Genomic DNA, 20,688 nt, shown 5'->3' on the forward strand with positions numbered 1-20,688 from the left:
CTCGGGTATTGCAGTGCGTCTGCTCTGCATGCAATATAAACGCAGCTTCACTGAATATTGTGAATATATGTCATATGTGTGACTGAACTCAGAAAGGACTGCATTGGTATGAATACAGGCTTGAATGCAGCCTTTAAAGTAGTGTTCATGTATGTTAAAAAAAACTGCAAGACCGTATGCTGTAGGTTCTTACTTTAACAGCGTACATATGTAGCCACTCGATGCACAATTGTATGATTAATGTTGCACAGATGAATCAGCTAAATATTAAACATATACACGTACATGCATACAGTGTTATACTGTTTTAATCATTGTATTAAGTGCAGTATTATAGTGTTATACAGGCTCTATCCTTCTCTCCTCCTTCAAAACGAATTCCCTCCGTCGCTCTTTCAAACCTGCAGAGCGGTTGAAAGCGGACTCGTCCTCCTCTTTGCAATTTGATTGGATGGATTCAACGACTACCCAAGGTAGTTTTGTGAGTCGCAGGCTCAGCCACATGGTTTAAAATGTGATTTGGATTTGAAGCAAAGAAAATGTTAAATACATAATAAAAGTGTATGCAGCCTCAGTATATAGTGTATGCTTCTCATATGTCTAAGAGCCAGCTCGCACAGCAGAGGACCCGAATCTATTTATAAACATATAAACAAATTAAGATATGAATAATCAAAATATTTACATGAATAGAATTAACTAATTCCAACTCACTCACAGCAGCCGAGGAGAGAGAGGAAGGACAGCTGTGAAAACAACAGCTGGAAAATGATTATATGATGCAATATTCTATTTTGTCTGTCAGATTGCATTCGTTTTGAATTGTTACATTTATATGCACTTTGCTTATATGCATTAAAAAAGTTATACTTTAAATACACGTGTATTAGCATCCTTCTTTTTTACATTTATTTATTTACAAACTTTCAGCTTCTACCACATCGCTGGGGAGTTTGTTACGACTCTCTGTGTGAAGAAGTGTCTCTTGTTTTCCATTTTGAATGCCTCGAAGCCCAATTTCCATTTGTGTCCCCGGGTGCGTGTGTCCCTGCTGATCTGGAAAAGCTCCTCTGGTTTGATGTGGTCGATGCCTTTCATGATTTTGAAGACTTGGATCAAGTCCCCACGTAGTCTCCTCTGTTCCAGGGTGAAAAGGTTCAGGTCCTCAGTCTCTCAGTAGGACTTTCCCTTCAGACCTGGAATAAGTCTGGTTGCTCTCCTCTGAACTGCCTCTAGAGCAGCGATATCTTTCATGAAGTGTGGAGCCCAGAACTGTCCACAGTATCCAGATGAGCTCTAACTAGTGCATTGTACAGTCTGAACATCACTGCCCTTGTTTTAAATTCTACACTTTTGACAACGTACCCTAACATTGTGTTTGCCTTTTTATTGCCTTTTTATCTTGGTTGTTCCATGGTGGGGATAAGGTGGGGCTAACGATTCTTGGTGGGGCTGTAGGTGTCCTGTTTCAGTTAACTGCTTATGGTTTGATACAGCTCTGTCTTTACATATTGTATTCATTTTGTATATGTCTTTCATTTTATATTATTAGGTGTGAATTTGGATACTTTAGTTAACTTTGTGATGTAGATAAACACAGTGTGTTATCTTAACTGCTGTTAGCCTAGTCTTATGCTAGTTGTTAGTGGGATTAGTGGGAGTAATATTTCATACTATCTTTCAGTGTAGCTGTTTAAACAAATGCATTAAGATTGTAGTAAGATATGTGAATTATCTTTCATCGACTCAAATACCGATGTATCTAGCCTTTACTTTAGAGTAGATTGAATTATTTCTTATGTAGACATTGTTGTCTTGTTGTCCAGTTTCACGCTGTTTCATGTTATTGATCCCTGTGGAAATGAAGATCGTGTTTCCGGTTCCTTGATGTGAAGGTGTTGAAATATGCACAGTAATGCATACGGAGAACAGTACACTATACTTCAAGGCCTATGACACTTGCCATCCCAATGTAACTTAATGACATTACTTTGACATGAAATGTGCTCTGTATTAAACCATTCATATTAATACACTGAAATAAAATATTAAGTACACCATGGTGTGTTCTGTGGTTTTAACATTATTCTGTAATTTTCTTTTCCTGGATTTTCACATGCACACACAAACACCTGCACACATCTACAGCAGGTTATATACTGAATAGATTATATGCGTTCATGTGCATTTACCTCTTGAGTACATGTTGTGCATTTCACTTTCAGTGCATATATAATGGCATCATTTAGCAAGAATGTCAATGGAAATAACTATAAAACATGAAAGGAAATGCTGAAGGTGAAAATACTTCTTTATTACTTAATGGAACCATAACAGAGTTATAGTAAGGTGTATATATAACTGTTAAAGATACGCCTTTTAGAGTTATAAATAACAATAAATATCACAAATAAGTCCAGGCTGGGGGTAGAAACCCACAACGTATGGCAGGCAGGGGAAGCCCCTTGCCTTTAAGGTAGCTGCAGTCTTGGGGAAGATCATTTCATATACAGTCAGGAGTTGCTTTCACAGAATACACTTGGGATTCACCACACACATCAGCTGGGTATGACTGTCAAGCACCAGCAGCCTGATGTGACTGCGCTGCGCTCGGTGGTTTAAAGGGCTCTGAATTCCTGCAGCGGTGCCAGGGCACAGGTTTCCCATTCAGAAACTGGCTGCTCTCACACACTTATATGATTCTGGCTATATCGGCAATCGACACAGGCACATGTTTGCAAATTAAATAACATGCTAATGAAAAGTACCCTCTTGGAAACAGCATCCATATCTCAAATGTACTTTATTATATATATGCAACACAATATATTAAATATTGTGTTGCGTTTTGTTGAACACCTTGTGTAGTTTCTGCTCTCCCCGAAACATTCAGGAGTTTGCCTTATGCTCAGTAATGAAACCGCATCCAAATAATTCATATAAGCAATATGACTGGGTACATTTATTGCAAAAAATAAAATGCATTGAAATATATAATGTTATTAATATCCATTTTATTATGTATACAATTATATTTGGGAGACACGCTGGTGCGCCGCACGCCTAAAGCGGATGCTAATAACAGGAAGTAACAGTAACGTCGTGAGCAGGGTTGCCAGACACTTCTCTCAAAATTCCCCTACTGGTGGAAAAAAAATCCCCCATTTTCAACTGTTTTCAGAAATTTTCCCCCATAAGTAAATGTGAATAAACAATACCATTTTTTTTGTGTGTGTATTATTGGGTATACCTTGCACGGATAAAATGTGAGAATAAATGCAGTTGCCAATGAAAAATGCTTTACAAACTTAGGCTTCCACAAATAGAGCATCCAGACAGCCCTGTTCTTGCTGACATTGTACATGTTGCTGTTCAACTTCTGCAGCATCTGTGGAGTTGGCTGAAAGCTCCTGCAGTCCTGTCCCTTCCACTCCGAGCAGTATGTGACTTGCAGCAGACTTTCCAAAGTCTTGGACTGAAGTCTGTTTCTTAGTTTTGTTTTCATCAGTGTGACAGTGCTGAAAGTAGTTCCATTGCTGCAGTTGAAATTGGTAGAGTTAACATGGTGAGGGCAAGCTCACTACCACACTGCTTGTTCCCGGCAGCATCCGTGTCTTCGCACACCCCAATCCAGAAGGATGACTCATCAGCTGTTTTGTTCCAGGCCTTGTTGGTTAAATTGGACCAGTGTTGTTCAGTTCCTCCTATGTCTTGGCTTGCATACCACCTGGAATTCGTTCGCAATAGCTGTGATGGGTCTCTTGATCTGTGATAATGCCTCTTTTGGGTGCAGCATGTCCAGTTTTTCCAGTATGTTGATGTTGGGTGGCAGTCGAGCCTTCAGTTGATGTGCCATCTGCACCAGCATCGCCTTGCACTTCTCCTTCCCTGACTCTACAGCCCCTTTAAGCCTGTCTGCATAGGAAGTGAAATCATAACATAATCATAACTAGTAGAAAGAATGAAAAATATGAATAAAATATTACAGAAATCCCCCATTTCAATCTGAATCCCCCCATCTGAAAAATATTATCCCCCATGAAATCTTTCCCCTATTTTTCCCCCCATGGCTTTGATTTCCCCCCAATCTGCCAACCCTGGTCGCGAGTATGGCAAGCCAGCGAGCTCAGAAAGCGCGGACCGCGGGCGATTAATCGTGAGTTTCGCGGGTGGGGCCAGCGATTATGGCCAGTTTACGAGTTTGAATGAGGTTTAGGTCGCCATCAACCGACAGATCTTGCGATCCCCCAAAAATGATAATAAAGGAAAGAACAAGAGCCTTTACAGCAACTTGGAAAATCGCTCTTTTGTTTTGACCGTGTGGACAAACTCTGGCAATAAGGACATGATAAAAACATGGTATTTGGGACCCCAGAACAGCCCAGAAGGAGCGGTTAGATTGTACGTGTCAAGTGAACATGGCGGACATTAAAGCGCAGGCGTTGCCGTGCAGGCAGACGAGACAGCCGACGTGTATACAAAATGAATCAGCTCTCGGTGAGATCTTTTGAATTCATTATTATACAGATACACTTAGCAGTATTGTGTCTGTAGGCTATTACAGTCGTGAAGATATTTGTTTTTGACACATTCATTTGTATTCCACAAATAAACTGGTATTTCGTTATATGCCTATGTGTTGTGACATATAATGTAGGCTATTCTTTGTATATGTACAGTTGATTATGTGTGTGTTTTTTACGATAATATCACGTATTTTGTTTTTATTTTCCAAAGAACAGCATTTTGGCAATTTAAACACAATTTAATCGTATTATAATACAATCTGAATGTTGTCATATAATGGTACTGCTGTATATTTACGACAGTTGCTTTTCATTGTGGGTAGAGGGTGACTTACGTCAGTCCGGAAGTGAAACGCATTACTCAATAATTCATGTTTTTCACGCGTTATTTATTTATCAATGCATATACAGTGTCAGTATAACGATGACGATGATGATGATGATGATGATGAAGATTATATCGCATGTTTATGCGATATACTCTTCTTCATCATCATCATCATCATCATCGTTATGGTTATACTGACACTGTGACACTGTGACACTGGGCAATTGTTACGTCATCATAGCATGCCTTGCAAACAATAGCATATAAAACGCTGGCAAAGAATCATTAGCTGTGCTTTCAGTCAGAAGAACCTATTCTGGAGTTGGTGAGATTGTATTTAATTTATTTTTGTTCTGTTTGTGTATTAATATCTTATCATCGGATAGATTTAGTAGGGCATTGTATTGGTCATTTGCAGTTTAGAAGTTATAAGCAGCTCCGCTTTAATTGATGCTACTATTGTAATATCCTACTGACAAGAAATGCAGCTTACGCGACTTACCTGTAGTTTTCTATTGGAAATGTTGATTTTGAAGGAAATGAAATTAGATTTGCAAAATATTTTCTAATTATAACATATATATATAATGTATTTGAAAACAAAATGCAATATGTTCATCTTGTGTCAGTGTAATTTGTTCTAAATATGGCCTGATAGGGTGTTACTGTACTAGCAGAATGCATTGATACTGTATTTATTTTTTACACTCCAATTCAATATATAAAATCAATGTGAATAATGGAATCATGTACATATTTGTTTTAACATTCTTTTAACACATTTTTAATTAGTTATTCATTTTGCTAATGAGTATATCACCCTCATTTGCACGGGTTCTCAATGATTTAACAAATTAGTCCGTTGCTTAAATTTGTTTTTGCTTTGCTTAACTGTGTTTTTATATTGTATTATGCAGAAGAATAACAAATGAAGAGGATGGTAAAACAAGGTAAAATGTTTTTATTATGTAACGGCTTTGGGATGCCATGTGTTTCTGTAGGAGTCTGTCATTCTCCTTCGCTTGACCTATTCTGTAAGATAACTTTTAAATAAAGAACACAACTAAACATGGGCTTTTGTTTAATAATACCCACCCAATCTCTGAAGTGCGAAGACAGCCATAATTCCCTGGTGGCATAGGCATAGGGAATCAAAATGAACATCGGGAGTACAGTCACTGTGTCTGAATATCTTCTGACAGAACTGATGTGCGTCTCTCTTCCAGGCAACACTTCTTCTTCCTGTGATGCAGATGAGGAAGCGGACCTTCAAAGTCAGTTAGACTGCCTCGAGAAATGTCTTCGAAATAAGTTGCCATTCTTTGAGGAGTACCTGGCCAACAAACCTCAGGTAAAGTACAGCCTCAACAAAGCTTACCCCCCACACACTTTTTGATGCATTTATATATATATATATATGTATATATGTGTAGCGTAAGGTACACTTATAAATTTCAATTAAAGAAGTGAATTTATAGTATCACCTTATCACGAATCCTGGAATCTTGTAGAACTCAATTTCTGTAATAATTGGACGCAGACACCAATTCCAAAGATATAAATTGTCAAATGTATTCAAAACAAAGACTAAATGTAGCACTACACTAATTATACAAAAGGGAAAAACTAATTAAAATTCAACTCTAGATCAACAAATCAAAGACAAATCACTTCCGTGACCAAATCAAAGACCATGGGATCGCATATGATAACACAAATCGTTAAACAAAAAAGGTTATAAACACATTGACTACAATACCGGTTAGTAATACGAAGGTGAGTCTCTCGTTAGTATTATTAGTCAGACATTAAATAACTACGCAGGTTAGTGTTTATGTCAGGTAACTTCTCGTTATATATATATCAGTCTCATTTACGTTTAGGTGCCGAGAAAGATCCTATCGTTACTTGTTACCACAATTTCTCTTAACTGATTATTATTCAATGATTAAGGATAGGCAGGGCCACCAATAATCTAATGTCTATTAACTTGTGTCAATTTCAGACTAAACAGTTAAACAGGATTGAGAAGATATTTCTCGGCGTTGACAGATTTTATTTCTAAAATTATCAACAAAACAGTTTAATGCAACACACATTTATATTTAAGAAAACTAAATGATATTACACATTCTAGAGTTATGAATCACAGATTAAAATTTCGAATTGATTTCTCAAATGTCATGAATCACGAACTCCAAACTGTTAAACTTATCTGAACTTCGTCGCAGAGAGGCCTCTCTGTCTTCGGGCTCAGATAACAGCACACGGCACGAGGTCCGTGTGGTTTGGAACAAAGGCAGTCCGGTTCGGCTTTGTCCAAGAACTTCCACTCAGTCGATGCACCTGGAAGTTGGGGTTTCGTGAATGTAGAGTCGTTTCCAAACAGATTTTCCACTGGTTTGAAGGCTCCAAGGTTGTGCACAAAATCTTCTTTGTAAGCAGGGGTTCCACCGTAGTTACTTGAAGACGAAGTCTTTGAGGAAAGCAGGGCCCTGTTCGTTCCAAGGGTCAAGTTTCTTAAGACTCAAATAGCTATTTAAATGACTGACACTTTCGTATACAGTCGACTTAGTCAATTGTCCAGCTGTAAAACTCCACTGATCAGGTGGGCACAGGCGGGCAGCGCAGTCTGTAAAGTTCTTTATTTAATAAAGTCCTTTAAAAGAATTCTTCGTACGGCTCAATCTCCTTCTCCCAGTTTAACTCTTCTGTTGCCGGCAAAGACTTAGTTGGGTTCTGGTTCTGGTTCTGGCAACAGAGCTACAGGTTGAGCTGTGGCAGCGAGTTTCTGGTTTAGGTGAGAGAGAGAGAGAGAGAAAGAAAGACTGTCCGCTGTTCCTTATAGTCTGTCAGATCAATAGGTGATTGGTTCCTGAGTTCTTGAGATTGGATTTCGGTTTCAGCCCCCAGTGTCCTATTGGAGGGGGGCTTGATTTATGACTGATGTCAATCCATGCCATCTTTTGGAAATGCCGGTTGGCCTGGGTTCGTAGCTCTATGTCGGGATTTCGGCTCTCATCCACTTCAAAGAGTTTTTATCACCTACAGGCCCCTTTCTCCAGACATCTCATAGCAGAATTCCAAACTATTTGGCCTCTTCTCGGTGCCATCCTCCCCAAAACTGTCACTTTGATGCAAACCAGTTCCAAGCTGATGAGCTAAGGAAATCTGATAACTTTGGGGGGGAGAGGTCTTCTTTAGATCAGTGCTTCAGCTCAGAGCCCAAATGCTCTTATCCAAATACACCCAACATAACACTACATATATATATATATATATTTTTTTTTTTTAATGTATTAAGTATACACTTGCATATACAGTGCAGCACACAAGTATTTGGACATTGACACCATTTTTGTTGTTTTAGCTCTGTACTCCAGCACATTGGATTTGACCAATGACCATGACCTGATCCCCTAAAATGGGGGGCAATGTATGAAAAGGGCCGTAATTCCTACACGGTAAAATCCAATAGGCTGGGGTACAGAGCTAAAAAAGTGTGTCACTGTCCAAATATGTATCATTTCACTGGACTGTTTTAAAGAACAGGGTTCAAATGAAGATCAAAGTAATCTAAAGTTAGTATAAGACTGTCAATCTGTCATTTGCCCGGACTGGAAACCAACACAGAGGGTATTATTTTTTTCCTTTTCTTCCTCTTGCAATAGGTGGCTTCAGAAGATCGCCTTGTGATTCTCGAGGCAGTGGAGACAGTGGCCAGAAACGAACCACTTCCTGATGTTGAGAGATTGATAGTGTCAATCATTTCTGTCGGACTCTCTGAGATGCCTGTCTCCATCCCAAACTTGGAGGGAGACTTCAGGAATGAGGTACAAAATCGTTTTTGTTCACACATGCCTACAGAATAGCAATTGTGTTTTTTAAGATGTGAAACTGCTGACACTATTTAAGCCCAGATGGATCTGTACATGTTACAGTCCTGGGTAAATTAACATTTGATCATTGTATGTTCTGTTTCATGTTCTCCTGTATCTTTCTGTTTTCATATAGTATTTAGCAATTGCCTTCAAGTCCAAATGAAGTTCCTCCAATCTTGGTTAACCTTATCCATTTTCTCCGGCAGACCAATGTGCTCAGCAGAGTGGTACTGTGCTATGGGTTCATAGCCCGCATGAGCCCTAAATCAGACGTTGCAGAGGTCCTTGAGTTTGACATTTTGCCCAAAATGAGTGCCTTCTTCAGGTCCGAGGTAGGCAAAAGATATCTTAAACAAGGAAACCAGTGTGATTGTGCATGACAACCTCCAGAGACTGAGATGCTGTGCTCTTTCTCACCCAGGACCCCACAGTCAGAGCGAGCGTGTGCGTCAGTCTCGGCCTCATGGCACGGACAGTCAAGGACGCTGGACTCACCTTCCCTTTCAAAGAGGAGCTTCTGGGTGAGCTGGTGGTAAGTAGGGTTTCCTTGTGTGCTGGGAAAGATCAGTCTCCTGTGAGTATTGTCACCTGGCACTGGCACCGCCTTAAGTATGTTGTGTCATCAGTCACAAATACCATGATGTGAAAGTGTCAGAAACCTGTTTTTTTCCACCCCCTCAGACCTTGATCAAGGATCGGCCCACAGACAGTTCCAGCCCGTCCCTCTGCCAGCGGGCGCTGGACACGTGCACCATCCTGAGGTAACTGTCCCTGTAGCCACATGACTGAGATGTGTTTCAACTCTTGATAGTCAGTCAGGGCCTGGTTTCTTTTCCCCCATGTGACGCACCACTCGCCTAAAACATTGAGAACCCTGAAATGTGTTCTGTTGACTAACAAGCCTCACAGTAAATGGGTATAGAAAACCTAGACCAGAATTTGGGTGGGTCTTGTATTATGAAAATGTGATGGGTTTCATTAGTTCAATGTTTTGGCTGAAATTATCAATTTAAAGCAACATGGATTAGATTTGTGTGCTCTGCTGAAGTTCCTATAACCGCACACTCTCTCTCGTTTCCCCAGCCGAGCCAAGCCCTTCCTCAGGAGACAGCAGCTGCATCTTGTGTGGCTGATTGTCGAGGATGTCTTAACTCTTCCCTGGCTGGCCCCCAATGGGGATTCACTCCAGGTAAGGATCTGTTTTGACACTTTCAATTGATAATGAATATTTAAACATTTCCAAAGCTGAAAATAACATTTCTCAGTGTTTAATAATAATAATAATGTTGGTGAATGAACAATACTATGCAATCATCTGTGCTGTATCTCCTGCGAGAAACAGGAGTCCAGGGAGGAGAGATTGTCTACAATACTCAGAGTTGTAAGAGTGTAGTAGTGCTCATCGTCATCAAGAACTGTTCACATGAATATATCGACATGAATGTGATTACAAATGTTCCATTCACATCTGTCACACAGATAGTGTACATTGTATTTGATTGCTGTCTTGTCTAGGAGGTGTACTCTGCCAATGCAAGGAGTCTCTCTGCCCTGCTCAGAGCCATGCTACGGCTGGACTTCACCCCCGACACCCTCCTGGAGCTGCTGAAGGTGAGACCCTTTACCTTGCCTTAAAGCAGAGTGACCATCGAGTTTTGGGCTGTTCAAGAGACGGGGCAAGGCTGATTGCGTAGATGGGCTGATTCAGTCAGTTAGGCTGGACAGATCACTGTATCCTTGTACAAATTATGACCTCAAATCTTGAAATCAACCTAACATTTCTATATAAGTCATAGCTTGTGTCCCTCTGTTCCTTAAAGAGTTAAGCCCTTACATTGATAAATCTTTTAAATGTGTTTTTCTGTTCACTTTTTTTCCCTCCCCTCTGTCTCCCTCTCTCTCCCCCCCCCCCTGTCATCCCTCCCTCCTCAGCCGCTGCAGGCATTGGGCTTGTCTGTAATTGATGTCAAACGAATTAGGGCCATGGCGATGATCACCGCTCTCCTGGAAGGTTACTGGATGGAGGCTGAATCCATGCAGGTGAGCCAGGATTCAGGCCTCTCAGTGTGGCTCGGTGTTTCCATGTTGATTTTCACACGGTGGGCGGGTGTCTTTGAGGGTGGCGATGCTGGGGCATGAAACTGGGCTTTGCACTGATCTCCGGGTGTCTGTTCTTTTCAACAGGTGCAAGGGAGCTTCCCATTAGGCCAACTGCTGGCATCCCTAGTTCCACGATGCTTTGACCCGGAGCCGGTGATCAGGGGAAAGGCAGCACATTGCATCAGAGTCCTTCTGGACCATTGGCTGCGTACAGGAGGTACTGAGTGTGTTGCTATGAAGTGATCAGTTCTGTAAAGTACTGCAGACAGTAATTAGTTTGCACTTTACATTGTGTGTCTGTTTCTATCAGTGTACAAAGTTTTAGGTTTTCATTTTTTTTTTCTTTACAGGTTTTGAATTTGGCAGGAACAAGTTGGAAGACCTGATCCGATGTATTGAACGGAGCCGCTCTGTCCCGGACACCTGTGCTGCTCTCCTCCAGGTAAAACCGTGCCTACAAAGAATAGCAATAAAAAAGTCGTGTCTACAGTCTGCCTTCTACAGATTCCAGAGTCATGCGCTGAGGCACGTCTGTAACACGCTTGTAGCAACTGCATAGTCTAATGAGTTGACGGTGACTTTAAGAGTGTCTGCGCTGGGTTGATGACTGAGCGGTGAGTGCGTTCCTGTGTTTCAGATCGTCGGCAAGTGTTTCCCTCGGCAGGAGAAGGAGAGACTGATTGAGGGTTTGCGTCAAGGACTCAAAGACAACCAGACCAGCTCTGCCCAGGGGTCCTGCACTCTCTTGTGCAGCATCTTGGAAGCTCACCCCACTGAGCTCACTGGATTGGTGAGAGGAACAGTGCTTTAATGTTATAGCGTCAGTTACAGCTCTGAACTTCTGTATAGCAAGTGTTTGGGCTTCTGGTCAGCTGGACAGCAAGTTCAGCTCAGGCCACACGTCTGTCTTGCAGCTTGAACCACCCAACCCAATATGCAGCAACCCTGTTAGGGAATAAGAGCCTTAGAAGTCCTCCAATCTGATTTTTTATAGAATCTTTTGCAGGCAGAAATAGGAGTGTATGCAGGGAAACCATTTTTGGATTATAACCTGCTCTCTCCTTTGTGCTATAGCTTCCTCAGGTGCTCCATGCATTTCTGGGCTTGAGGGATGCGGAAGAGAGGGTGAGAGAGAGCGCGAAGGAGGGTGTTCTCCAACTGTTCCGACTGGACAGTGTGACGGTCGTCAACTCCCTCATCAACTACTCGTCTGCTGACAGGTGGGATTTATGAATCTAAACTGGCCTGTGAAGAACATTCTCTGAGGGATCAAACATGATTGAAGTCCCACACCTTGTAAAATGTTTTTTAAAAAGCTTCGACAATCATGCCTTCGTTATTTGTCAGATGTCACGACTCACGCAGTTATCCTGGATTACCTAGACAATCAGAGCCACGCAATGTCCACCTGCTCATGATCCCAAGCTTAATTCTATCGTGTGTCGGCCTCTCTTTCCTATTAAGGGGGAGAGACGGTCAGTCACTTACTGTAGGTCAGCACATAATGCATGTTTGATTGTTTTCCAGCACCGTTCAGCAGCAGAAGTGGTGTGTCAAGCTGTGGGGGGCCATCCTGGCCATCAGCAGGGGTCTCTGGCCACTGAGCGAGCTGATGGCCTTGGCTAGTACAGGGCAAGCCGTGGCGGTAAGTGACTAGAAAGCCCAACATGACGAGGGCACGGCCCGGAACTGTCCCTTCTGGACTCGTTTTGAATCTGCTTCTCTTTGCCTTGGTCAGGCCCGTGCTGTAGTGGACTTCCTGTCTGAGAACAGCCTGGAGGCTTTGAACACGCACTTTGTGGAGCTCTTCGCTGGCCTGTTGCCCCTTCTGGGTCCTGAGAGTCCAGCTCTGGACGCAGGCCTCAGTGTCAGGAGGTAAGAGTTTGTGTTGGGGAGCCAGCGGTGAATCACACCAGAAAACTGTCGTCCGTTATTATACTTGCACAAATTTTTCTCCGACGCCCAGTCCAGTGATATGGTCCCGCTCTCTCTCCAGCACCGCTGTGGACGCCCTGAAGGCTGTGCTGTCTCAAGCACAGTTGAGCGATGTCCTTCAGCACATGGACCGGGACAGAGTATGGGAACTGCTCAGGGAACCAGGTCGGGAGCCTGAGGGGATCTTCCTGCTGACCAGGTAAGACAAGCTGGGCTCAAGCATTAGGCCCCGAGCAGATCCAAAGAACTGTCCTACAGACATTTATTAATACATGATTAATAGGGCCACCAACTTTCCATAGACACCCTTTCAGAGGGCAATTTTAGACGACTCATCCAGGTTGATAATAATCAAACCCCTAGCAGGGACAAATGGATAAACCGTAATTAGCTAGAGAAAAAGTTGCAAAATAAATTACTTTGTTCTGTTGAACGACAGGGCGCTGTTGAGGTTCGATGCCCCTGGCATGCCTGCTGTGGTAACTTCCCTCTGTGAGCGGTACAGCAGCATGGGAGAGAGCCAGAAGATCTGCGTGGTGGATTTCTTCTCTGCTGTGAGTGTCATCTCCCCGGACTTTCATATAACCAAATTATACTTCGTTTCCACTGGCCACGTTTAGGTGCACCTCCGCATGGCCGGGCTGTAACCGTGTAACTGTAACTGTACGCCAGAGTTTATATTCATTGCCGTGAGGTACAGCTGCCCTAGGAAGTGAATGTGAGACACCAAAGGTGTAGAAACCAGGACGTAATGAAAAAATATTTATAAAACAAATTACATCACTTAAAAACATGATGGTATTTGTTAGAAAATTGTCGCATCTATTCCCATTTCATCTAGTTAATAATATACCTTAAATATCCTAGATATTTCCCTTATTATCCATCTGTGGGAGAATAAAATTGCATTATTAAATAAAGTGGGCGTGTGTTTAAATCTGTCCTGTGTAGCCTCTTAGCATATCATGAAATATACAGTACTAAATATACAGTCACAGCCTGTATATGTAGTTTCTTAAGAACAACTAATAAATGTATATATAAATACAGCTACAACACTTTGGGATCCATAAGTTACTCAGTATTAAACTATAGACATTTAAAGTATTTTGAGAGATTTCTCAAGACATTGGGACATTTAATTTCACTCCAGGATGTTTGATCATAGTCATACATGTTTGCATGTATTTATTCCCCAAAAAATGAATGTATTTTGTCCGGCACAGTATTGCAGTCCGATGCAGTCCTTTCTCCAGCAGGATTTTCGTGATCTTTTCAAACGCTTTTAAATGTCTTCCTGCTCCAAGCAATTGATCCTGCAGTGTCTCAGACTTACCCATGTCTTCCCTTTTCAAAGCTTCTGCAACACCCACACCTGACTGATCACATCTGGTCACCAGGCGTCATGGAGAGGCTGTTGGCGATCTGTGGAGAGTCCTTGGAGGACATTGACAGTCTGGCAGTGCGAGGGCTGCAGACTCTGCCCAAGAAGGAGGTAAAGAGAAATGACTAGAGTAGTTTTGGAGTCTAATGTCGGAATTGGATGAGTCTCTGGTCGGTTGACAGCATATGTGTGTAGATGGAGGCTGAGCACGGCCCTCTTCTCTGCTCAGATTCACAGATACGCTACAAAGCAACTGGAGCAGATGACCGGTGCCCTTTCCATGTCGGAGGAGCAAGGAAAGCCAGTTATCTTGAGGGCCATCTCTGGTTTGGGCACCAGCCTCCAGTTTTGTGAGAATGGAACAGTCAAGAAACTTATCCCCAAAGTTTACCACCAGGCAAAGGTTTGCATAGAAAAGGTATGTCTTAGAATGTTTCCTTGGTTTCATTGTGAAGATTATGTTTTTTCTTGGATCTGGTCAATCTCCCACTCGCTGTGATGTCGACCACATTCTTCTGTGGAGTTTAAGTGTAGCTCCTCGTACGCCTTTCTACTCATTTACTTCAAGCTGTATTACCGAATGAGGACAGGCCAGTGCTGACGTGCCGCGTCTGTCCATGTGCTTGTGTTGCAGGCGGACCCGGAGATCCGCAGGGCCACGGTGGTTCTGCTGGGAGCGCTAGTGAAGAGGGCTGTTGGGAATGAAGTATTAAAGAAGCAGTGTCACGGCTCCCTGGCCAGGCTGCTGCTCCACCTCGAGGACTCCAACCCAGCAGTCTCCCAGGTAAATACGCTGGGCAGTGAAGACCCACAGTGGTATGTTTTTAAATGGCACCATGTGGAAATTGAATATAACGGGGGTAAAGACCATACAGCCAACCTGACGACCTCTGAGCAAAGAACAAATGGCAGCTCTCTTTGTATTACTCAGTGTGATATGACTCTTCCCCCCCCAGGCCTGCCAGCGGACTCTGCAGCAGTGTGCGCCAGCTCTGAATCGCACAGCCTTCACCAGTCTGATTGAGGAGCACTTTGGACGAGTGCCCTTGGAACTCCCCTCCTTCATCAAGGAGGTGACCGCTGTCCTTGTAAGTCGCTGTTCACGACTTTCCTCTTGGCATTCTGTTTGGGTTCCGCTCATCATGTGTGGGAATGTTTTCCAAGCCTGGTTGTCTGATGCTGTTTTCAGACCACTGGTTCTTGTATTTCCGCTGATAGATGTTGTTTTACTCTTAGCAACAGACCTTCCCCGGTGCGATGGGGGTGTACCGGGACGTTGTCCTACGCTACCAGAAGAGCCGTGACCCAGAGCTCAGAGCGAGTGCTGCTGTGTTCATCGGTAAGAGAGCCAGAGCAACAGAGCTCTGTCAAGAAAGCTTCTGTCCCACTATGTAAAGCAGTCGCACTGTCTCACACCTGTTGTTCTTCTGTGTCAGGGGCTCTTCTTGAGAAGATGGAGAAAGGCTTCTTCAACTTAATTCCTAGGATGAGACTCAACAAAGGTACGTGAACGTCTCTAGTTCATCACTTTGACGGCAGTGTTTTTGCTATTACTCTGATGCCAGAAGTTTTCACAGTTTATAAAACATGAAAGAATCAAAAGCTTTTGATTTGAGACCCTATCATTCATCAGTGAATCTGCCAAGCAAAGTGTATCTACAGCATTTTCCTCTCGTCACAGGTCTCTCTCGCCTTCTAAAGGACCAAGATTCAAGGGTCAAGAAGAAGGCAGCAGAAGCCATGGTCCGCTTCCTGCAGGCCTAATGCATGGGCCCGGCCCCTCCCCCCGAGGGGCTCTCCGTTTCAACGTGTTGGAATTCCAGGCAGTAGTATGGGGGGGCGCCGTTAGGGACATAATTCACCCCATGGTACATACACTATACACACTCCAGATTGTGTCTCAGAATATAGTGCGTTCATCTCAGTATTATGGGGGCCAAACAGGCCATAATACATCAGATTGTGTGCATACTATATTTGGTTCACAACTTTGCATGCATACTGTATTGGTTTGTGTGAGTACTATGTTGGTTTGTGTGAGTACTGTAATGGTTTGTGTGAGTACTATGTTGGTTTGTGTGAGTACTGTAATGGTTTGTGTGAGTACTATGTTGGTTTGTGTGGGTTTGTGTGAGTACTGTAATGGTTTGTGTGAGTACTATGTTGGTTTGTGTGAGTACTGTATTGGTTTGTGTGAGTACTATGTTGGTTTGTGTGAGTACTGTAATGGTTTGTGTGAGTACTATGTTGGTTTGTGTGGGTTTGTGTGAGTACTGTAATGGTTTGTGTGAGTACTATGTTGGTTTGTGTGAGTACTGTATTGGTTTGTGTGAGTACTATGTTGGTTTGTGTGAGTACTGTAATGGTTTGTGTGAGTACTATGTTGGTTTGTGTGAGTACTGTATTGGTTTCTGTGAGTACTATGTTTGTTTGTGTGAGTACTGTAATGGTTTGTGTGAGTACTATGTTGGTTTGTGTGAGTACTGTAATGGTTTGTGTGAGTACTGTAATGGTTTGTGTGAGTACTATGTTGGTTTGTGTGAGTACTGTAATGGTTTGTGTGAGTACTATGTTGGTTTGTGTGAGTACTGTTATGGTTTGTGTGAGTACCATATCGGTTGTTCACGTGAGTCAACTGGGCGGGGCAGGACTAGGGACGAAGGGAAATCAAGGCGGAAGCAGCAGTGCGAGCTTTGTCCTCAAGCAACACATTACTGAATGACTTGACATGTCATCTGAGCGAGACATCACAGATTACTTTTTTAATATTGTTCACACCGTGTCTATGGTTGACAGTTATGGGGCGCTGTTTGTGTCAGACAAAATTTCATGCATGAAAGCGTTTTTGTGCGGCAATACAGATCTTGTCGACCAAAATGTACATTTTGTTCACAATTCCTATTTTGTCAGGAAAAGAACAGTATCTGCAGTTCATTTCGTGGAGGACATTATGAAAGAGGGTTTTCATTTCGTCCACAAAATGAAATGCAACTCTTACATTATGTGCACAGGACATCATTTTGTGGACATAATGCAGACTCGGGTGTATATTCGGTCCACGGAAGGCAACGTGCATTTTACTTTTCATCCACAGCAAGTATTTAGGAGGACAAACTCATGATGTGGATATACTGTATCCACATCATGCAGTATATGTAGAATATACTCATTATGTGCAAATAAAGGTCATTTTGTGTGACAAAACGGGAATTATGTGAACGAAATGTGCATTTTGGTCTACAAGATGTGTATTGCTGCACAAAAGCACTTTCATGCATGAAATCATTTCGCACACAAACCAATACAGTACACACACAAACCAATACAATATACATACATAATTGTGATCCAGTATAGTATGCACACAATCTGATATATTATGGCCTGTTTGGCCCCCATGATTAAATGTGTGCATCTCATTATATAGTGATTCTGCCTGAGAGGCTCTCTGTCTCTGCTTCCAGTGCTGTTTCACTCCGGACCGGCTCTTTGTCACTGGTGTAATCTCCCCTCTCTGCAGGCTGTGGTTCACCGCGCCGGCACCATCGTGATCTGGGGTTGTTGTCCAGGCACCGGCATCTCAGCGGTGTCACAGACCTCCAGAGAGAGCGAGAAGGAGCCAGTCCGGTGCATGTGGAAAGCTAAAACTCAAACATCTGTACTCTAGAGACCAGCGTGTCTAGGCCGGGCTTTGCTCCTCAGGAGGCAGAGAGCAGGTCTGAGGTGAGGGTCCGATGACCTCCGGGCCAAGCATGTTCTCCTCCTCTGTCCCGGAGGCTCTAATTCTCATAATCTCAGGGATTCTTTCCATGACCTTATCCCTCGAGGTATGGGACTGCTGGAGAGTCAGGCCGTGGAGCAGCCGCTCCTGTCCTCCGAACCTGCAACGCTGTCTGAAGCTGTGGCATCTGCCCTGAGGTGGCCAGAGCAGGTTCGTTTCTTTTGTGCTTGCGGTTGGGCGGTTGTCCCCTTGTCGGACCCCTGTGCAGAGCCACTGCTTGTTTTGGATTTGCTTTTCCTTTTGTCCGATCCAGCACCCAATCTAATGCACTCTACAGCTGCAACGATTCTGGGATTCCCTTCTCATCCCCCGTCCTGTTGCTGCCGGGGGGGCAGTTTTCATCTGTGAGACGGTCTCTGCCACGACGTCCCTCGGCCCAGTGCCTCCCGCAGCTCTGCTGTCTCTTCCTGTCGGTGCTGGCAAGGCAGATCTGTTGTTGTTCTGCTCAGGGGGGCAGTTCACCATGACGGGGCCCGTTGTCGTTGTTTTTGCTGGAGGAGGGAGTGGGGCTTCTGCCTCGACTCTCAAGAGTTGTAGAGTCCAGAACATCGGGCCCCGCCATGGTGAACCGCCCTCCTGAGCAGAAGAACAGACCCGCCTTGCCAACACCCGCTGAAAGGGAGATCGGGACCTCGATAAACCCCAGGCTGAACAGCATCGTGACGGAGAGCATCTCGCAGATGGCGATGGGAATGGGGTGAAAGTGCGAGACCCAGAACTATTGCAGCTGGAGGGTGCATTAGATCTGGCACTGGCTCGAATAGAAAGAGTATCAAAAACCAAGACAGGCAGTGGCTCTGCACAGGAGTCCGACAAGGGGACAACCGCCCAACCGCCAGCACAAGAGAAACGAACCTGCTCTGGCCACCTCAGGGCAGATGCCACAGCTTCAGACAGCGTTGCAGGTTCGGAGGACAGGAGCAGCTGCTCCACGGCCTGACTCTCCAGCAGTCCCATACCACGAGGGAAAATGTCATGGAAAGAATCCCTGAGATGATGGGAATTAGAGCCTCCGGGACAGAGGAGGAGAACATGCTTGGCCCGGAGGTCCTCGGACCCTCACCTCAGACCTGCTCTCTGCCTCCTGAGGAGCAAAGCCCGGCCTAGACACGCTGGTCTCTAGAGTACAGATGTTTGAGTTTTAGCTTTCCACATGCACCGGACTGGCTCCGTCTCGCTCTCTCTGCAGGCCTGTGACACCGCTGAGATGCCGATGCCTGGACAACAACCCCAGATGACGATGGTGCTGGTGCGGTGAACCGTTCGATGGTTAATGCCAAAATGGCTGATCCCTGAGGGTTTGTGACTTGCAAAACTACTCAAACTAATCTATCCAATTAGGTTGCAAGGAAGAGGAGTCTGCTTTCAACCAATCAAGCATCACAGTCTATGAGGATCCGCCTCCAACTGCCCTGCAGGTTTGAAAGAGCGATGGAGGGAATTAGTTTTGAAGGAGAGAAGGAAAGGATAGAGCCTGTATAACACTATAATACTGCACTTAATACAATGATTAAAACAGTATAACACTATGCATTTACGTGTATATTTAATATTTAGCTGATTGATCTGTGCAACATTAATCATACAATTGTGCATAAAACGGAGTACGTAGACTACATTACCTCAAGTTCGTGTCCTGTATGAGCAGCAGGTCTTTCATGAAAGCGTTTGTCATTCCTGTCCTCTATACCATAGCCTGTATGTCAATGCACGTTTCAATGCCATGGATGTGGTTAAATATAGCGCACATCTAGTTTTACTATCACAGACAGGTGTGTCAGAAAAGCTTTATTGACTGGCCTGGGGTAATCGTAAAGCACGGGTACCTGGGGTAATATACTCGCCTACACCGCTGTATTGATGACCGGGGTTTTCACACAGATTCAGAGCTCGGGTATTGCAGTGCGTCTGCTCTGCATGCAATATAAACGCAGCTTCACTGAATATTGTGAATATATGTCATATGTGTGACTGAACTCAGAAAGGACTGCATTGGTATGAATACAGGCTTGAATGCAGCCTTTAAAGTAGTGTTCATGTATGTTAAAAAAACTGCAAGACCGTATGCTGTAGGTTCTTACATTAACAGCGTACATATGTAGCCACTCGATGCACAATTGTATGATTAATGTTGCACAGATGAATCAGCTAAATATTAAACATATACACGTACATGCATACAGTGTTATACTGTTTTAATCATTGTATTAAGTGCAGTATTATAGTGTTATACAGGCTCTATCCTTCTCTCCTCCTTCAAAACGAATTCCCTCCGTCGCTCTTTCAAACCTGCAGGGCGGTTGAAAGCGGACTCGTCCTCCTCTTTGCAATTTGATTGGATGGATTCAACGACTACCCGAGGTAGTTTTGTGAGTCGCAGGCTCAGCCACATGGTTTAAAATGTGATTTGGATTTGAAGCAAAGAAAATGTTAAATACATAATAAAAGTGTATGCAGCCTCAGTATATAGTGTATGCTTCTCATATGTCTAAGAGCCAGCTCGCACAGCAGAGGACCCGAATCTATTTATAAACATATAAACAAATTAAGATATGAATAATCAAAATATTTACATGAATAGAATTAACTAATTCCAACTCACTCACAGCAGCCGAGGAGAGAGAGGAAGGACAGCTGTGAAAACAACAGCTGGAAAATGATTATATGATGCAATATTCTATTTTGTCTGTCAGATTGCATTCGTTTTGAATTGTTACATTTATATGCACTTTGCTTATATGCATTAAAAAAGT

General features: G+C 43.4%; 1 protein-coding gene across 1 annotated transcript; it reads left to right on the plus strand.

The window, feature by feature from the left end:
• The first annotated feature begins 5,128 nt into the window (after positions 1-5,128).
• Positions 5,129-16,095, plus strand: LOC136760029 (maestro heat-like repeat-containing protein family member 1). Its single transcript, XM_066715265.1, has 25 exons — positions 5,129-5,179; positions 5,772-5,804; positions 6,081-6,205; positions 8,526-8,687; positions 8,942-9,067; positions 9,157-9,267; positions 9,417-9,496; positions 9,819-9,924; positions 10,251-10,346; positions 10,668-10,775; positions 10,920-11,052; positions 11,186-11,277; positions 11,473-11,625; positions 11,910-12,055; positions 12,363-12,480; positions 12,574-12,710; positions 12,832-12,969; positions 13,210-13,324; positions 14,128-14,265; positions 14,384-14,572; positions 14,789-14,938; positions 15,111-15,242; positions 15,391-15,493; positions 15,591-15,656; positions 15,836-16,095. Exons 2-25 carry the CDS (start codon positions 5,783-5,785, stop codon positions 15,916-15,918), a joined length of 2,829 nt encoding a protein of 942 aa, XP_066571362.1. The 5' UTR covers positions 5,129-5,179; positions 5,772-5,782; the 3' UTR covers positions 15,919-16,095.
• Positions 16,096-20,688: the final 4,593 nt, after the last annotated feature.

The sequence above is a fragment of the Amia ocellicauda genome, chromosome 1 (assembly GCF_036373705.1).
Source record: "Amia ocellicauda isolate fAmiCal2 chromosome 1, fAmiCal2.hap1, whole genome shotgun sequence".
Classification (NCBI taxonomy): domain Eukaryota; kingdom Metazoa; phylum Chordata; class Actinopteri; order Amiiformes; family Amiidae; genus Amia; species Amia ocellicauda.